The sequence below is a fragment of the Rhodamnia argentea genome, chromosome 1 (genome assembly GCF_020921035.1).
Source record: "Rhodamnia argentea isolate NSW1041297 chromosome 1, ASM2092103v1, whole genome shotgun sequence".
NCBI lineage: Eukaryota > Viridiplantae > Streptophyta > Magnoliopsida > Myrtales > Myrtaceae > Rhodamnia > Rhodamnia argentea.
The window spans coordinates 9,583,958-9,602,643 of record NC_063150.1 but is presented as its reverse complement, the minus strand read 5'-3'; the positions used below and the strand labels follow the sequence as shown (position 1 = coordinate 9,602,643).

At 38.2% G+C, this 18,686-nt stretch overlaps 1 protein-coding gene across 6 annotated transcripts in view; it reads left to right on the top strand.

Moving 5' to 3' along the window:
• Positions 1 to 18,686, top strand: part of LOC115740159 — a 38,966-nt gene that overhangs the window by 5,093 nt on the left and 15,187 nt on the right. For 5 of the 6 annotated variants that reach the window (XR_004015332.2, XM_048282947.1, XM_030673581.2 and 2 more), the window contains exons 4-14: positions 348 to 462; positions 9,119 to 9,973; positions 10,202 to 10,493; positions 10,569 to 11,026; positions 11,691 to 11,817; positions 11,892 to 12,016; positions 12,311 to 12,975; positions 13,092 to 13,209; positions 13,295 to 13,411; positions 14,758 to 14,852; positions 18,500 to 18,642. Coding sequence is in view for 5 of the 6 variants with exons in the window: in XM_048282947.1 (XP_048138904.1) it covers positions 348 to 462; positions 9,119 to 9,973; positions 10,202 to 10,493; positions 10,569 to 11,026; positions 11,691 to 11,817; positions 11,892 to 12,016; positions 12,311 to 12,975; positions 13,092 to 13,209; positions 13,295 to 13,411; positions 14,758 to 14,852; positions 18,500 to 18,642 (3,110 nt within the window). In the remaining variant the exon portion in view is untranslated. The remainder of the gene's footprint in view (positions 1 to 347; positions 463 to 9,118; positions 9,974 to 10,201; positions 10,494 to 10,568; positions 11,027 to 11,690; positions 11,818 to 11,891; positions 12,017 to 12,310; positions 12,976 to 13,091; positions 13,210 to 13,294; positions 13,412 to 14,757; positions 14,853 to 18,499; positions 18,643 to 18,686) is intronic. The other variant, XM_048282914.1, reaches the window with a different exon arrangement.

The following is an 18,686-nucleotide window of genomic DNA, read 5'->3' as shown; positions in this document are numbered from 1 at the left end:
TTGGCACGTTGCGAATATTCCTTAGCCCTCGGACAAATACATTTTACCATCTTCACAGGGTAATGCGCAATAGATAATTCAGCATGAAGTAGCAGAGGAACCGTTCTGTTCATTGTTGTCATTTTCATATTTTTCATCCTCTTCTGCAGTTTTGGAGTTTAGTAATTTGTTTCAAAGATGTACATAAATACACTCATTTTTTCCTATTCGTGACAAGGTCACAACTACAGCAAAACCCGCAGTGAACATGGAAGTGCAATACTCTTATTCCAAATCCATAGCAAGTTGACAGAACTGAAAAGGTACTGATAAGTGGCTATTTTCTTCTGTAAATGTGTATTTTGCAGGGAATACTTTCATTTATTTAGCAGATCTGTCACTACTGTCTCTGCGGCTTTGTGTGGGATGGCTTCTGGATTTGTGGCATTAGTACACATGGATGAGTTGTATGTTCTCTCTCAGGTGATTCTCATCCTTTGAGAAGTATCTCTTGTTCACAGCATATGCATGTGCACGTTGTCTGCCGATGTTTTCGTATGATCTGTGAGTCCTTGACTTCTTCCAGGTGACATAATAAATATTGAGCTCATTCAAGTTGAGATGCACGTGGAACAAATTTGAAGCAAGAAAATCTATGTTTGGTTGATTGGAGCCTGTTATGTTTGGACCAACTGATTTGCTTCTTTGGAAGCTGATCTCCTCGTGTCTTTGTTAAATCTGTCTTAGAATATGTCCTCTTTATATAATTAGGCTTTTCACATCTGTTTAAGTCAAGAGCAGCCCACTTGCCAACTACTAGTGATCTTTATTATAGATGGACTTCAGAGACAAGCCCCTCTTTGTGAGGTCTTAATAGTAGTCATTAATTACACTAAATGACTGATTGTGGATGCTTAAGAACATAGGGCTCAAGATTGGGGGCCAGAGAAAATGATGGAGAAACAGCGTGGCTGGTTAACTTCTTACGAAGGGCTTGAGATTGGGAGCTCAAAGCTTGCTCGAAATTTTTTGAGTTGGATGTTAGATGTGAGTGAGGATGATAGGCTATGTGAAATTGCTGCTGCTCTGGAACTTTTTCTGTCAAATCTTGTTATTTCGATCTCTTTTTAACTTGGTTGCAATTGCAGTAGAGCACATCTTCCTGTGGAAATCTACTTGGAAAGTCAAGGTTCCATTGAAGGTTTCTTTTTTTACTTGGGAAGCTGCTTGGGGACAATTTCTTACTTTGGATAATCTTCAGAACAGAGGAATATTACTGGCTAATAGTTTAGTGTTTTTTTTTTTTTGTGCCAGACTGAAGAAGAGAGTGTGAATCACTTACTTCTACATTGTAGGTGGACCAGAAAGATTTGGACTATTGTTTTTGGCAATTTTACGGGTAAATTTGGTGAGCTCAGGCACAGTGCAACATGAAATTTGAGCTTGGGGAGCGACTAGCAGCTCATGCAGCTGAAAGAAACATATTAGTGAGATGATTCCTCTCCCTGTTTTTTTGGCTCATTCAAAGAGAGGAAGAAAATAAAATTTTAAGGAGTCAAACCCTCTTGGGATTCTTTTAGGGATTATGGGCGATACACTTTTCACTTTTGGTATAGCAAGAAAGTTCAATTTCATACGTCTAGTTTGTTGAAAATGTTAGAAAGAGTCCTTTGTCCATAATTTTGTGTGTGGGTGGCTTCTTCCTGAAGCTGTTTTGTATAGGGGTGGTACCACCTTGATAACCTTCTTAATGAAATCTTATTAAGCATTCAAGAAAGAAAAATATGTCGAGAAGGAATTGATTATTAGCTAAATTTTTCTTCACAATACTCAAACTCACAGCTCCATATCCGTGCATATTTTTGAAAGTCAAGCCAAAGCTTAGCAGCTTCTCAGGTCTCACAAACTTAATGACTTGCCTATGTGTTGCATGCATCTCTGTTTACAATTAGTAAACTTTTGAGTAAAAAGCTGTAAAACCTTTAGAAAAAATTACTTAACGGAGGAGGCTGATCGTCTTAATCCAATTTGGTGGAATTATGGGAAATACTAGGCATTACATTTTTAGATAACTTGCAATTGGTAAGTATCAATTTCTTAGATGTCCCTCTAATTTTCAAACTACCTCTTTAAATGGGTAAAATTTATCTAAGAAGGTTTAACTTTTTCTTTTAAAAATTTCAGAATTCTCTCTTCATTGAACTAGCGTAATTGAGATGACACTGTTATATGAGGGAGGCACCAGCTTCTCTCTCTCACAACACATAGAAAACTTTCTTCTTAAATGCCAATTTAATTTGATGTCTAGGAATTTTATCATAATAGTCTTGTTAATGAGTGCTCCTGAAACACTTGTTAAGCATACTAATGTTTTGGTTTCCAAACTATAATGACGTAGCACGAGAAAAGCGCCACATTAGAAACTATAAACTTCTTTGTTTGGTTATTTAACAAGTGCCCCAAGGGAACTTGTTCACAAATCCTTTATATTTGAAAATTTTGTTGAGTTGCAAATTGTTGGTTTCTCTTGGGAAGAGATCTCAGAAAGCCAGTTGGTTTGTCATCGCATTGTTACCACCCGAAGCCTCAGAATGTAACCCGAAGCCTCAGATCTTTATTGATACAGATGGGATCTTCCTTGATACCCTTTTACTGCAGCCTTTTATTTTTTTCCTAAAATACTTAAAGTAGCTTTGATGTCTGTGACCTTGATAATCAAAATTCTTTTAGCTCTCAGATTGGCATTTCTTCTTATGATTGTTTTTTGGCCCTTTGCAAATTGAGATGCAGATTTAGAAGCTTTGATGTCTGTAACCTTGGTAATCAAAATTCTCTTAGCTCTCAGATTGGCATTTCTTCTTATGATTGTTTTTGGGCCCTTTGGAAATATGAGATGCAGAGTTGGTTAAAAAGGGGTGGAGGAAGACGAAAAAGGCCTTGGAAGGAGATGGTATTGAAAAGAAGTGGAGTGTTTGGATCGTTTAGAATACTTGATACGGAATCTAGCGGAATAGTTTACAAGGATCCCCATTTCTAGCATTTCCTATTCTTATTTTCGTAAAAGTCCTATTAGAAGTTTTTGGCGTAGGATCCCTTTTGATTCTTTAACTTAAGCTCACCTTCCAGTGGAAGGCTTTCTGTGTTCATTCAATCCACTCAGCGTGAATAGGTCCTCCCTTCATGTAGCTGACCCAATTTAGTGGGATAGGACTTAGTTTGTTGTCGCTGTTGTTTCCTTTTGGTCTCTTCTCATGAAGAGTGCTGATTTCAAAGAAGAAAAGTAATTTCTTCTATTTCTTATTGTCACATTGTTACAGAGAACATTACACATAAATAGAGTTTAGGACAGCTATGCTATAGAAAGGAAATAAAAGCAGAAAAGGAAAAGATTTCCTACTTCCTAATCTTGACGATTCAGAAATAAAGGAAACAAAATAAATGGAAACAAAAAAATCATATCCCAAGATTTTCTCCTGATTTCCTAAGATCTTCTCCCAATTCTTCGACACCCCCCCTCAAGTTGGTGTGTAAATATCTATCATGCTCAACTTGCTGATAAGAGACTCAAAGTTAGGTCTGAACAATCCCTTCGTAAGTATGTCAGCTATTTGTTGCGTTGTTTGCACAAATGGCATACAAATAGCTCCTGCATCAATCTTCGTCTTGATAACATGTCTATTGATCTCAACATGCTTAGTTCTATCATGTTGCACTAGATTAGGTGCAATGTTGATTGCAACCTTGTTGTCACAGTACAGCTTCATAGGCATTTTGACTGGCACTTGAAGTTCTTCTAGTACTGGTGTTAGCCACAACATCTCACAGACTCGATGGGCCATTGCTCGGTACTTTGCTTCTGTGCTGCTTCGTGCCACCACATTTTGCTTCTTACTTCGCCAAGTAACCAAGTTCCTCCAGACATATGTACAATATCCTGAAGTCGTCCTTCTATTAGTGAGTGACCCTACCCAGTCTGCATCTGTGTATGCTTCAATTTCCTGTTGAGTAGGCTTTTTGAATAGTAAACCTTTTCCAGGTGTGCTCTTTAGATATCTCAGGATCCTATACACAGCCTCACGATGTCTTTCATAGGGAGAATGCATAAATTGGCTTACCATACTTAGCAAAGGCAATATCTGGCCGAGTATACGATAAATAGATCAGTTTCCCTGCGAGCTTCTGGTATCTCGATGTATCAACAGGAACCTCATCTTTTTCATCTCCAAGTTTCTGATTTAGATCTATTGGAGTATCTGCCGGTCTACAGTCACTCATTCCAGTCTCCTTTAGAAGATCCAGGACATATTTCCTTTGTGAAACTATAATTCCCTTTTTTGACCAAGCCACCTCCATTCCAATGAAATACCTTAAAGAGTTCCCAAGTCCTTGATCTCAAATTTAAAAGTGAGACATTCTTTCAACCTGTTCATCTCGGCAATATCATTTTCGATGAGAATGATGTCGTCCACATACACTATCAAAATTGCAACCTTCCCATCGTGAGAATGCTTTACAAACATGGTATGATCAGCTTATCCTTGAACATACCCTTGTTTCTTCACAAACTGAGTGAACTTCTCAAACCAGGCCCTCGGTGACTATTTCAGTTCATATAGTGACTTCTTCAATTTACAAACCTTCGATCTAAACCTTCTATCAAAGCCCGAGGGGAAATCCAACTATACTTCTTCCTCCAAATCTCCATTCAGAAATGCATTCTTCACATCTAGTTGTTGCAAAGGCCAATCAAGGTTGGCTGCGAGTGATAGGAGCACTCTGACACTGTTTAGTTTTGCAACTGGAGCGAAGGTCTCAAAGTAATCGATGCCATAAGTCTGGGCGAATCCTTTGGCAACCAACCGAGCTTTATACCTTTCAAGGGACCCATAAGCTCTATGCTTGGTTGTGAATACCCATTTGCATCTAACCGTGGACTTTCACGTGGGTAGATCCACCATATCCCATGTTCCATTTTTTTCTAGAGCCTTCATCTCCTCAAGAATTGCTTCCTTCCACTTAGGAAATTGTAGAGGATCCTGCATAGTTTTTGGAATCCCGACACAAGATAAGGTTGAGGTAAAGGCACGAAAATTGGGTGAGAGGTTTTCATAAGACACATAATGAGACATAGTATGTTTGGTACAAGACCTAACTCCTTTTCGGATAGCAATAGGTATGTCAAGCTCATCAGTAGACTCATTTTTTTTGGCTATGATCAGGTTGGACAGATTGAGTTGGAACATTGCCCGATGATTGTATGGAGTTCTGGTCGGGCCCTGGTTCGGACTCATGGCACCTTGAGGGAGTAGAAGACTTATTTCTTTGAGTTTTGTTTCTTCTCATGTAGACTTGAGCATAGGATTGGAGTGCAGTATTCTTGGTACTAGTTCGCACTTGTTATGCTCACAAGTAGGATGAGATGCCAAAATAGGTGGACCCAAATTTTCATTATTTGAAAAATATGTTTCAAAATTAGGTATAAGAGTTGTGGGAAGAGGATTTTCAGGTTCCGCAAGACAAAAAAACTATGATGGTGTTGTGCAAATATGCACTTCCTTTCTCCCCTGAAGATGAGCTTCAAGAAAAGGGGTTAATTTGAAAAAGGTGACATCCATGGTGACAAACATTTTTTTGGAAATCGTGTCAAAGCATTTATACCCTTTTTGGTTAGGTGCATAACCAACAAACACATATATTTTTGCTCTAGGATCAACTTTCCCCCGATTTCTATCATGGATGTGGACAAAGGAGGTATAGCCAAATAGTTTTAAGGGTAAGGCTGCAGCAAGTCTAGAGGCTGGATAGGTCTTCTGAAGGACTCTCAGGGGTGTTTGAAACTTTAACATTCTAAAGGCATTCTATTGATAAGATATGTGGATGTAAGAAGAGCTTCACCCCATACGTATGTGGGAACTTTAGTTGTGAAGAGTAGAGCTCTAGTTACTTCTAAAAGGTGCTTATTCTTCCTCTCTACCACCCTATTTTGTTGAGGGGTGTCAAGACAAGAACTTTGATGCATAATTCCCTTTTCCAAGAAAAATTGTCCCAAAATTTTATTGAAATGTTCTTTCCCATTGTCACTCCTAAAAATTTGGATTTGCACTTGAAATTGTGTTTGTATCATCGTGTAAAAATTTTTGAAAGCAGACTCTTAAGTCAGATTTCTCTTTTGACAAGTACACCCAACTCACCCTCGTATGATCATCAATAAATGTAACAAACCATTTCTTTTCTAAGGGCGGAGGAATTCTAGATGGACCCCAAATGTCATTATGAATTAATGAGAATAGTTTCGATTGCTTGTAGGTTTGAGAGGGAAAATTGGTTCAACGATGTTTGGTTAATTCACAAAGTTCGCATTGAAATGAAGATGGACTTTTATTCAAAAACAACTTTGGGAACGAGAATTTCAAATATTGAAAATTCGGACGACCTAGTCTATAAGGCCACAACATAATATCATCATCCTTACAAATGGTAACATATTCAAAACAGCTACCTTGAACTTATCTATTTGAGCTTGTTCCATCTTCAAAGAAATAGAGTCCTTCACTCTCTCTAGCACTACCAATCATCCTCCCCGAGGTCAAGTCTCGGAACTCACAATGAGATGAGAAAAAATTAGCTCGACACTTTTGATCAAAGGTTATTTTACTAATGGACAGCAAGTTACAAGATAGTTTTGGGACATGAAGAACATTATGAAGCGTGAGGGTAGGAGAGAGCTTGACGGATCCTAATCCAGCTATAGCCGAAAGAGAACCATTTACAATTGTGATTTTTTTATTTCCTGCACATGGATTATAGGTAGAAAATAGTTTTGAACAGCCTGTCATACGATCTGTTGCTCCTGAATCAAGAATCCATGGCGTATTTTGGTATGGATTTTCTATGAGGAAAGCAGTAGAAAAATGATTACCTTGATGGGCTAAAAAACAAGAAGAATTTAAAGAAGGTTGTGGAGGTTGAAGGAGTTTGTACAGGTGCTCTAACTGTTCCTTTGTGAATGGAACCGAATCAGACTTGATTTGCTCTTCCTCATTTGTCGCTTGGAACGCACGACCATCACTACTGCTCCTTCTCTTCCAGCCTTCTTTTTTTCCAATTTTGCGGTTTGCCATGAATTTTCCAGCAGGTTTCTTTGGTATGCCATTGTTTCTTGCAAAGTTCACACCACAGTTTCTTCTTCCTCTCTTCTTCAGAATCAAGCCCCCGAGCTACAAGTGCAGAATTCTTGGATATAGAATTCATATTTTTTTTCTGAATCACGTAGCATGATCCGTCTCCGAGATTCCTCCCTTCTAACTTCAGAGAAAAACTCGCAGATGGATGGCAGAGGTTTTTGACCAAGGATTCTACCTCTCACCTCATCCAAGCTTCGATTAAGACATGCTAGAAACATGTATACTCTATCATTCTCTTCTCTCTTCATTTGTTTCTTGCAATCAACTGGACTTTCCCATCTATCAACATAGCATTGATCTAATTCCTACCATAAGGTCACCATTTCATTGTAGTAAACAGTGACCTCACGATTTCCTTGCCTTGATTGCCATAGCTTTGTCTTCAATTCAAAGATCTGGGAAGAGTTCTCCAAATCAGAATATGTTTCTCTCACAACGTCCCACACATCTTTAGCGGCCGGAAGGAATAGATGCGGTTTTCCAATTGCTGGCTCCATAGAATTGATCTGCCAGGCAATCACTAGGAGTTCTCCGATCTCCAAGCCTTCCATTTCGGATCTCTTTTTGCTGGTTCCTTCACCTCGCTTGTCAAGTGGCCAAGCTTCCCTCTGCCATCGATTGCTAGTTTCACCGATTGAGCCCACTCTAAATAATTTCGGCTATTCAATTGGTGAACTATTAATAGCAGATTGGAGTTTTGGGAGAATTGCTCTCCGCTATTGCTCGATTGTCCAGAGAGATCAGTTGAATTTCTCTCTGGCACGACACCTGAATCAGCGTCCCTACGAGCCCTAGTCATCGCCGTTTTCACCATAGTAGGAGCTGGATTCAAAACGTCCACTTTGATACCATGTTGATTTCAAAGAAGAAGTAGTTTCTTCTATTTCTTATTGTCACATTGTTACAAAGAGCATTACACATAGATAGAGCCTAGGACAACTATGCTATAGAAAGGTAATAAAAGCAGAAAAGGAAAAGATTTCCTACTTCCTAATCTTGAGGATTCAAAAATAAAATAAAAAAAATAAATGGAAACAAAAAAAATCATATCCCAAGATTTTCTCCTGGTTTCCCAACATCTTCTCCCGATTCTTCGACAAAGAGTTTAGTTCTGATAATTTATGCTTTTTACATCTTGAGTCTGTCTGCTGAAAATCTACCTTCAACCATTCTTCTAGGCCATTTAGGTAGAGATATTTCTGTGTCAAAGAAGTCACGAGTTCTTTCTTGTTTGATAGGTTATCATAGTTGGCATTTCTCGGTCCTCTAAATTTTCTTTTTCAGGTCTTCTAATGGGTGCTTACTGTTGATTTGTCTAATGACTCTTTTCTAGATGTTCATTTCTTATCATTTACTAACTGATGTTCTTTCTCTTTATGTACTTCCTTATGACGGTTGAAGGTAGATGTTATGTACCTTGATTTGTAACTCTATTAGATAACTAGAATTAGACTATTAGTTGTGGCATTCAACACAATGAATGTTTCTGGCATTTGAAATATCATAACGGGCGTGAGGACAGGGTGATGGGCTGAGGATTGATGTGTATTTGATTTTTCATGAAATGAGGTTGAGGTATTCTGGGCCTACATATGGATTGTGTTAGCTCCAACTTGAGTGCATTTCCCTCTTTGGTATATACTTGAGTTCTTGAGAATAAATATAATATGTATTTGTCCTTTTGGGTCTCCTGATAGGTAAAGATATATCAATATTCACAAAAAAAGTTGTAATTTCCTAGATGATTGTCTTATGTTGACATGGTGCTACTACTTCAAGAAGTTCTTATTCCTGAGCTGTTCCTCCCCCTTCGCCCCTTCACTGTTGGTTGTCACAATTGGTCCTTCTGAAAAACAACTTTTTCACTTCTCCTGTCTCTCTTCATATGTTAGTTAAATTTGGTTACAATACAATACATTCTCTATGCATTTGCTCATCTATTTTTTTTTTGGCAGGTAGTTGTAGATTTATTTTCTGCAATTTCTTATACTTTATCCACTACTTCTGCTGGCTGTATACCTCTTCAAGAGCTGCAACAATTTATGAAGCAAGATCTGGGGGCAGATGGACATAATTTTTATGAGAATAGTATAAAAGAATCCGCTTCTGCAAATAATTGTGTGTTATACATGCTTAGAAGCACCTTCCAGTTCAACTCCATGGATTTATTCATTCAGAAATCAAGAATATGCTATAGTATGGATAATCTTACAACAGCTTTTGATGCTATGAAGCTGGATGAACATGCTACCTTTGATTCTGGCTTATGGATTGTTACCAAGCAAATATTTTTGGAGTTATCATGTGAAGAAGGGAAATTGGAAGTTCTTCTCAATCTATCAGGGGTGCATTTTGTCATTTTCAGGCATGATAGCCAAATAGAAACCACTATTGATGTGTCTCAGTTAAGGGATGTGATCCTACAGTCTCTTAATTGCTTATATGAAACACGCCTTTCGAACTTGCTGTTTACTTCATCGTTGAGTTCTCCCTGTCAAGACATAGTGAGCGACGAACTTCTTTCCATCTATGGAGACAGCTGGTCAACGATATTGAGGAATTTATCATTGATGGTCGAGTCGAGAAGATCAAGTCTGCGGTCATTTAGTCTCATTGACAAGTTGAATTCTCCGTTGCATTCCATTGCTCCTGAACCAGGTCACTGGTTACTCATAAATATTCAAGTTAGTCAAATTTGGATGGGAAAATCCTCAATGAAGTGTTTCTTTCTTGGGGCACACCAGATGAATGACCTACTCTTTTCATTGTCTTTTGGGGGAAATTTTCAGAGAATTTCTTGTAAAATACAGGTGCTAATTCGCTTATTAGATAAATTCTGCACCCTTTTGATGCCTCTAGTATCTGCTTTCTTTTTGGCCATTTTATGTGCTGAAAAATCAATTTTTTTATCCATAATATTGAAATCTAATTTTCTTTAATGCTTGGAAATGCTCTTTCTCATTCCCCTTTCATTCGTGTTAACATGTAAGCTGAAGCCATACTGTTGTTCAGAATGTAATTATGATGGTAATGAACAGGGTGGTCTTCTGGTGATTGAAACGGCAGCTTTGACTGTGTTCTTTGGTTATTATGCTTCCCTTCTACATCATGTGGAAGATATATTGCTTGGTGTACAATCACATGATAAGAACATTGGAAAAAGTGAGCCTGGTGGAGACATTAGAACTTTTAATGACAAAAACATCATGGATAGTGATGAAGTTGTGCTCCATTCATCATCCCGAACAAGATTGGCACTCCTGGAACTTGAAGTCTTTTGCTTTGACATATCTCAGTTATCCTTAGTTCTTGCGGCTGAAGATAAATCTGGTATTTTCATCCTTTTGTTGCTCAATATCCCTAAGTCATAACACAGGTACATAATACTATGGTCATGTGATGCAGGTGCTATTCGGGAACTCGTGATTGAGGTTGATATAGGTTTGAACCTGGTAACAGAAACTAGGAGAAAAGAACTTGTTTTTGACTTCTCTCGTCTGTCAGTCCTTTCTCAAGTTCATAATCAAAACGTCGATGGTGAGAATCATGTCCCTCATTTTCCTTGTCTCTCAAGACAAATGTCATCCGGAAATCCTACCATGAGATACGGAGGTGAAGATGGTATTGCTTCAGTTGAAATTGATACCTTGTCAGAAGACTTTCCATCTTCAAGGCATTCTGTTGCACATATCTCCTCAATGAGGGTCTTCCGTTCAAGAGATAAGAAGTTCATTTTGAAGCATTTTGGTGCTTTGATACATGTGGAGAAGGCCTACTGTGGTCCTGGGGACTTAGATTACGCTTTGGTTGGTCGTGGTTCGATTTCAGGATTTGACATGAACATTTCCTTGTCTGAGATACAGGTAAGTAAATAAGTTTATTCAAATCTGTTTGTGCTATACCAGTGGCATCTTTCGACCTGTTTAATTTTTAGAAGGAAAAAGATTTCAATATACTCTCTTGTCTGTATGTCATTTCTACTTAGCAGTGACTGGCTACATGATATATTAGGAATTTGTTGATGCTTTAATGTAAGTTATGAGCTCCAAATTCCAGATCCTTCCCCCAAAAGGAACGTGATAGGCTAAACCTAGTGGTCATTGGAAAGACGAGGAACATATTTAGTCCAAGTTGAAGGCATCAGTTGTTTCATTTTTAGATTTAGATTGTAAGTGGCAAGGAATCAAGTTCTGTAGAAATCTTTCTTAGAAAGTTTTAGAAGGATAGTATAGTTCTGCTCTTTCAATGTTCTATGTTAAACAGTGAAAGGCAGATTGCTATCAGAAAATGAACTGAGAAAATTCTCGTCTGATCCAGTGTTGACGGTCATCCGCTGGAAAGTAATGCCCCAGGTGTCCTAAATCTGTTCCATCAAATAAATTCCACTGGAGTTTTGATTAATTTTTGCTGCTGATGAGTGACATGACAATCTCGTAAAGCTAGCAATTTGTATTATAATGCATCTGCTTACTTTTATTTAGGACTATCATTCTGTTGCTGCCTTTGATTAGTTTTCATCCCCATCAGATTTTCTTGTCAGCTGTTGGGGCCTTGCCTGGAGCAGCAACCAAGGGGACCACTGCTGGGTTACAACCGAGGCATTGGTCCAACAACCAGAGACTGAATAAAACTTTCGAGAAAATTGTACCAGATGGTAATTTATTAGATGGTTCAGACTTCTTATTGCAGCGTTTTGGTGATTAACTAGAAACATCTACTGTTATACAGGAGCAATCGTCGCTATTCAAGATATCGATGAACACATGTATTTCACTGTTGAAGGTGAAAGAACTGAGTGCAAATTAGTTGGTTCTATTCATTATTCTCTTGTCGGAGAACAGGCTCTTTTCAGGGTATGTGATGTTTGTCTTTCGAAACTTTTAGTCGGTCTTGAGCTAGAGTTGTTTCACTGGAACAGAAAAAAGGTTTTTGCCTCAAGTCATCATGTACATCAATATGCAACAAATGCTTTGGAAAGTTTTATGCATGGCAAATAGTGGTAATCATTTGGATCTAAAAGTATCTCCCGTTTAGGCTTCAAAGAACATGATTTATACAATTGATACATCTGCCTCTTTTGGCACATTAGCTTTTCTCCGTTATTGATGTTAAGGCAACTGAAGTACCTATTGTTAACTCTCACGTAGGTCAACTACCACAGTCAAAGGAGGTGGAGGTCCTCTATATTGTGGTTCTCTTTAACATCCCTGCATGCGAAGGATGAGTCTGGGAACCCAGTCCAATTAGCATATCGTCAAGGTTCTGGTTTTGTTGAAGTCTCCAGCAGTAGTAATGGTAGCTGGGCACTCTGGAGAGCAGATCCCTGTAAAACTGACAATTCTGAGAGTGATATTGAGAAGGATGCTTACAATCAGTTGGTCAAACATACCTTTTACCTGGTAAACAAAAAAAATGACAGTGCCATTGCTTTTGTCAATGGGGTTCCCGAGTTTGTGGGAAAACCTGGAAATCGATTCAAGTTTAAAGTGCTTCAACATACTGCTTCAAGTGATGATCGTGCAATGTTGGATATGGGGGGCTCTATGGATGTCTTGGGGAGGGATCTGCATGACAATGAACACGTGCCTGAAGAGAGGAAGTCTAGAGTACTTCTTCCTAGGATTGATGTTAAAGTTGACAAGGTTTCTGTGACAATTGTCCATGAACTTTTGGGTACAGTGGATACTATTCCTCTCCTTCAAGGTCACATTGTTGATGCCCAGTTCACTGTGCAAAGTCTGCCTGTTAAAGTCAGAATTATGTGCACATTTAGAGTTTTGCTAGATTATTTTGATGCGCAGAAGAATGCATGGTAATTGTTTATGATGAAAATTTCTCTCTCTCTCTCTCTCTCTCTCTCTCTCTGCAAGTTTGTCGATGCATGTTTGTAGTTTGTGCTTTTCCCTAAGTTTGTTTTATATGGTGTAGGAGAGAGTTTATGCACCCTGTTGAAGTAGGTGTATACTACCGTTCCAGATTACAGATTCATGGATCAGATATTCTGAAGCATGGACTTCCCATCTCATTTTTCTGCAAGATAAAAGAGGTTTGAAGCATGATATCCTATGCAAAATTCTCTTTTCCGACGTACCACCACATATATCTGAAGTCTATATCTTCCCTTTTCACAGTTGAATTTGTCTCTAACTGAGCTTTCGTTGGATGTACTTCTCTTCGTGGTTGGAGAATTGAATATAGGCGGCCCATACACAGTTAGAACTGCCTTGGTTCTATCCAACCTCTGCAAGGTTTTTTGCTTAAACTAATATAAGCAACTAGGTGTTTCTTTAAACAATTCGTTGCTTCTTTACACGTGTGGATGATAATTTGTATGCTTATATGCCTCAAGTTGTGTATCTCAAGAGATGGTATCATCTTCATGCACCAGCCGTACATGAGAACACCTAATTGTAGGTGATGTGCATTTTTATTCTAGCATATTACTGATACTATTGCTGTCAGTTAATGAAAACTTATTCCAGAGGTTGGAGAAATAGTCCATTATGTATGCATGATGGACCAGTATAAAACTTATGAACTTTCTCTTATACCGTACAGTGGCATACAACAGTTAGCATACTTATGGACTCTCTCGTGTAAGCAGAATGCATAATTTGCTACATAGTATCCTATCATTTAGCCTTTCCTCTCTCTTTTAATTGTACTTTTTCACTTTGAACAGACTGACTTATCTGCAGTAATTGCTGGTAAAAATTTCACTGGTGTAATCCATTTTAGTCCGTCACAATAGTGATGCATGTTTTATTTGGTACAAGAAGGGAACTGTAAATAAAATAAATTAGATTTGCACTTGAGTAATTTTGGAATGTCAGTAATGTATCAGGACTATGTAATGCGATTTTAGCCAACTCATGCAACTTTTAATTCCTGGATTTACTGATACGCAAGTGAATTATAGTGGAACTTGATTTTTGCATCCTTTTCTTTCAAATAAACATCCTGCAAGAATTCTACTGTAAATAAGTTGAATTACAAAAGTTGAAGCGAATCTAAAAGTTAGTATCCCGCTGTCTAAATGGATGGTGACTATAGTAATTGCATGCTTCACCTGGATTTACTGATACACAAGTGAATTATAGTGGAACTTGATTTTTGTATCCTGTTCTTTCAAATAAACATCCTGCAAGAATTCTACTGTAAATAAGTTGAAGCAAATCTGAAAGCTAAAGCCAGTGGATTCTAATCTTCGGAGTCATGCTTCACATATGGGATGCTTGAACTAAGTACTTAATATAGGCATGAATTCTAAAAGTTAGTATCCCGCTGTCTAAATAGATGGTGACTATAGTACTTGCATGCTTCACCATGCACCAGGTGACAAAACCATCCATGCTGAATTTCTATTTCCTGATGTTCATAAGAGAACTTGTCCATACATGCATATGCCAATCAAATCTCCCTAATGGGCCTAATTTTATCAATTTGCCAAGATTGTTTAGATATGTTTGATCTGCATATGATGTATATCGTCCCTTCATGTTATGACCAACCCCCCAATGTTCTCGTAGAGTATTACATGCACTATAGGAATGAACCAGTAAAAGTTGATCTTTTAATAGCTGAATAATTCCAGGTGGAAAACCAGACAGGTGCTAATGTTCTTTGTCAGTTCTATGGCAACCATACTTTAAAGTTATCTGGGAAGCAGTCTGCTTCTGTATACTTGAGGTGAGGTACATCCTCTCTTATCCAGATTCTCTGGGAATTTACTGTAGGATCTTCTTATGATGTTCTCTATACTGTTTCTCAGTTCAAGGATCCTATTTAGCTCATAGATTTCAAAAAAATTGACGAACACATGGAGGATGCTGTACCACCATTATTAATGTGTTTTTTCCTGAAAGTCCTGATGAACTCTCATTCAAATATTTCAGCATTAACTCCCAGCTAGTACATGAGTACTCCAAGATTAATTATGCTGGGAAAACAGACTTATTAATCCCTGATGGAATATTTAAATATTAAATCACGCTTTTATCTAATAGCTTAAGCTTTTAGAACAGTTAGCGATGGTCCCACAAAATCTCACATTGTGCGGAGCGGGAGGCCCAAGTTCAAATCTTTCCAGGCCCATTTGTCTCCCTTATTAAATATGTCCACGCTTAGTGCTAGGCTAAAAAGACCATATTAAGGTGAGGGGGAGTGATAGAATATTTACATGTTAAACCACGCCTTCATCTAATAGCTTAAGTTTTTAGAATAGTTGGCGGTGGTCCCACAAAATCTCACAATCTCAATCTTTCACACTAAAAAAATCCCAACTTAAGAACCATATGGGGAGGCTGGCTAAGGTACAATGCCAACACAAATCCACACTTAAAGTGAAGATTGATGAAGCCGTAATAGAGATGCATTGCCAATTGTATACATGGGAATGTACGAGTTGGAATGTGATAACTCTAGAATGAACACCAGACTCCAGAACATTGCTTATCTTGTCCTTTGGGACTTTTGGAAAGGTTGTTTATGCATATCATATGTTCAACCCGAAAGCTTAAGCCAATAAATGGAGGGAAACAATATGAATATAAGGCACATATAAATCTTATAGACAAGCAATGTGTTATACTTTAAACGCCCACTCTCGGGTGCAAGTCGGATTAGGAAGGGCGTGTGGAATTGATGAGTGGGGTGTCGCGCACACAACATGAACCGGGGTAGAACCTTTATAAGAGGAAGAAGTAGGGAATCATTTTGAGTTCCAATGCTAATGTAGAAGCCAATTCCCACTCGAACAATTGTGTGAAAATGGTATTAAGTGTTGAGAGAAAAAACTGAACCGAATGCTTGGTTAGGTCAATGTGACCCCAAGCCATCTATTTATAATAAAGCCAAAAGGCCAAGAATTACAATATTGCCCTTGTTGCTACTATTCGGAAAATAATAAAGAAAATAGACAAATATGCCTTCATGGGCCAAATATTCTCAACACTCCCCCTCAAGTTGGAGCATAAATATCACACATGCCCAACTTGACTAAAATAGGATGAAACGATTTACTCCCTAGTCCTTTAGTGAACACATCAACAAGTTGATCATCAGACCGTACAAAGGGCATACAAATCAATCCACTTCCCAACTTCAACTTGATAAAGTGTTTGTCAATCTCCACGTGTTTTGTACGGTCATGTTGTACAGGATTGTGAGCAATACTATTGGCAGCCTTATTATCACAATATAGCATCATAGGAAGATGAACGGATACACCAAGATCTTCAAGTAATCCTTTAAGCCATAACAGCTCACAAACTCCTTGTGCCATTGCACGAAACTCTGCTTCAGCAATAGACCGAGCAACCACATTCTGCTTTTTGCTGCACCAAGTCACAAGATTCCCTCCTAAGAAAGGACAATACCCAGAAATAGACTCAACCACATTCTGCTTTCTGCTTTTTGAAACAAGGTTCTTTAAAACGTCCCTCAAGCGAGGGACTAGTTCTCTGTACGGTAGTTTTGCCACGCATGTTCCTGCTGCTTATAGGGCTTATATTGACTCAAGCGAGGAGTTGGTGGATGACCAAAATTTTCGCAACATTTGAGTCAACTCATCATGTAAATACTTATATTATAAGTCATCACTGTGTTCACTTCTTGCACACATTTGGCTCCTATATTAGCCTCATCCATTTCTTTATAAGTGGATTAATTTTTTAGAAGCATAGACAAATACATTTTATGTCATTGTTTCATATGAAGTGTCAATTCCTCCTAGAGGTCCATCCGACTCATATCCTTTTTAGAATTCCTATATTATATTTGACCTCATTCCGCCCTTTTTTATTTGCTCTCTCACCCTAACGTCACTTTTTGTCACCGGAGCTCATAATAGTTAGTCTCTTTTGCAAGTCAATATCACCTTATTCAACTGTCTTCTTAGCTTCACGTGGGGCCCTTTCAACTTTCATGGATAACATCTCAAACAAAGCATTCTTGCTTCAGCTACACTCCATTTGAACGCTCTTACACTTCATCACTCAAAATTTGGTATATTGGAACCTAGCTGTTTAACAAAGTGCATAAAGTTCCCCTTGAGCTTGATCGACATTATGCCAACACACAGGATGCAACATGCATTTTCAATTTTTGCACATATTCTATTATATAGATCAAGGGTACAAAACTTAGTTTTCATTGCTACTCCATTGGTACACAGCTCTGTACTAAACTTGCATGCCGTGTACCTTGTTTCTAGCAATAGCATGCATTGGGGAATGTCATCTTGCATGTGCCTGGTAAGTATGCAAAGTTAAGCGAATTGTTAGTCTCAAAGGTCAAAGTCCTTTCTTTTTTCCCTTTTTGGCTGTCAAAAGTTTTATCTTGGTGTGGGCTTATTGTGATAGGAACGTTCCAAAACCGTAACATTTCCTTTGTGGCTTCGTTATGCATCTGAGGTGCAGCTTGTAGGAAGTCCCTGTGTAGAAGGTGTTCTCATTAGGATTTAATTCTCTAAGAATGTATGAGCATGATTCCCCTGTCATCTGTGCAAGAAGAATAAACCTCTATTAGAGTCATGCCTTCCTTTGTTGGTTTTGTGTTTTTCCTAACCTTTTAAGAAGATATATTTGGATGATTCATTGCACCGAGAATGCTAAAGATATTAAGATTGTTTGGAGGCGTTCTTACCAAGTGTTGTGGCAAGATTTCACCAAGTTTTTGAATGAACTAGCTCCCTTTAGTCTTTGATGAGTAAGTATGTTAAGAGCCCCAAAGGGGTCACATATATAAAAATAAAAAAATAAAAAGAAAAGCCCCAAAGATGTGCCCCTGCCTCCCAATTTCAACCTACAAGCTAGAAAATATTTGTGTCTAAAGAGCTGCCACCATGTTTTAGACATGAAATTTCTGGAGGCTTAATAATCTTACAGTTTAAAGCAGGAAAGTTTTTTTGTTTTTCCATTGAAAAGATAAAACTTGGAATTATCAGCACAATCAGAGGTTGGATAGCTCAGGACATTCATTATTTTAGGGAAACATGGTCCAAGCCTTGATGGTTTGTTGATGTGTTTGACTGCTACAGGAGGTCTAGCTTGTTATGCTTCTTTCAGTCTGTGGTCTGCACCAAAGTTCGCAGCTTTGAGGCTGACAATAAGAGGCTTAAACATAGATAGTAGATGAATTAGAGACAGAAAATAACAGATGAAGTTTAGTGCATACGGAATAATAATGTTATTGTGTCTGGGATCGGTTAGTTACCATCACATTTATCTTATCTGAAGTTGCCTATTAAAATTGTCCACGACATGGAAATATATGCATACAAGTCAATACAAGCATATAACAGTAGCATGACACATTTTTTTGTATGCTCTTGGAAGATGCCTTGGTGATCAAGATCCAGAATGTGCAGCTGTTGTTTCAGTCCAACTTGCTTTAGGTTCAAATACAACTTCTTCCATACATGTTTCATACTTAGAAACTCAAGCAATTGCATGGAGGACACGGATTGTGTCACCACAAGGTTGGCCGTTGAAATCTTCTTTTCATAGAGAATCGTGTATAGTT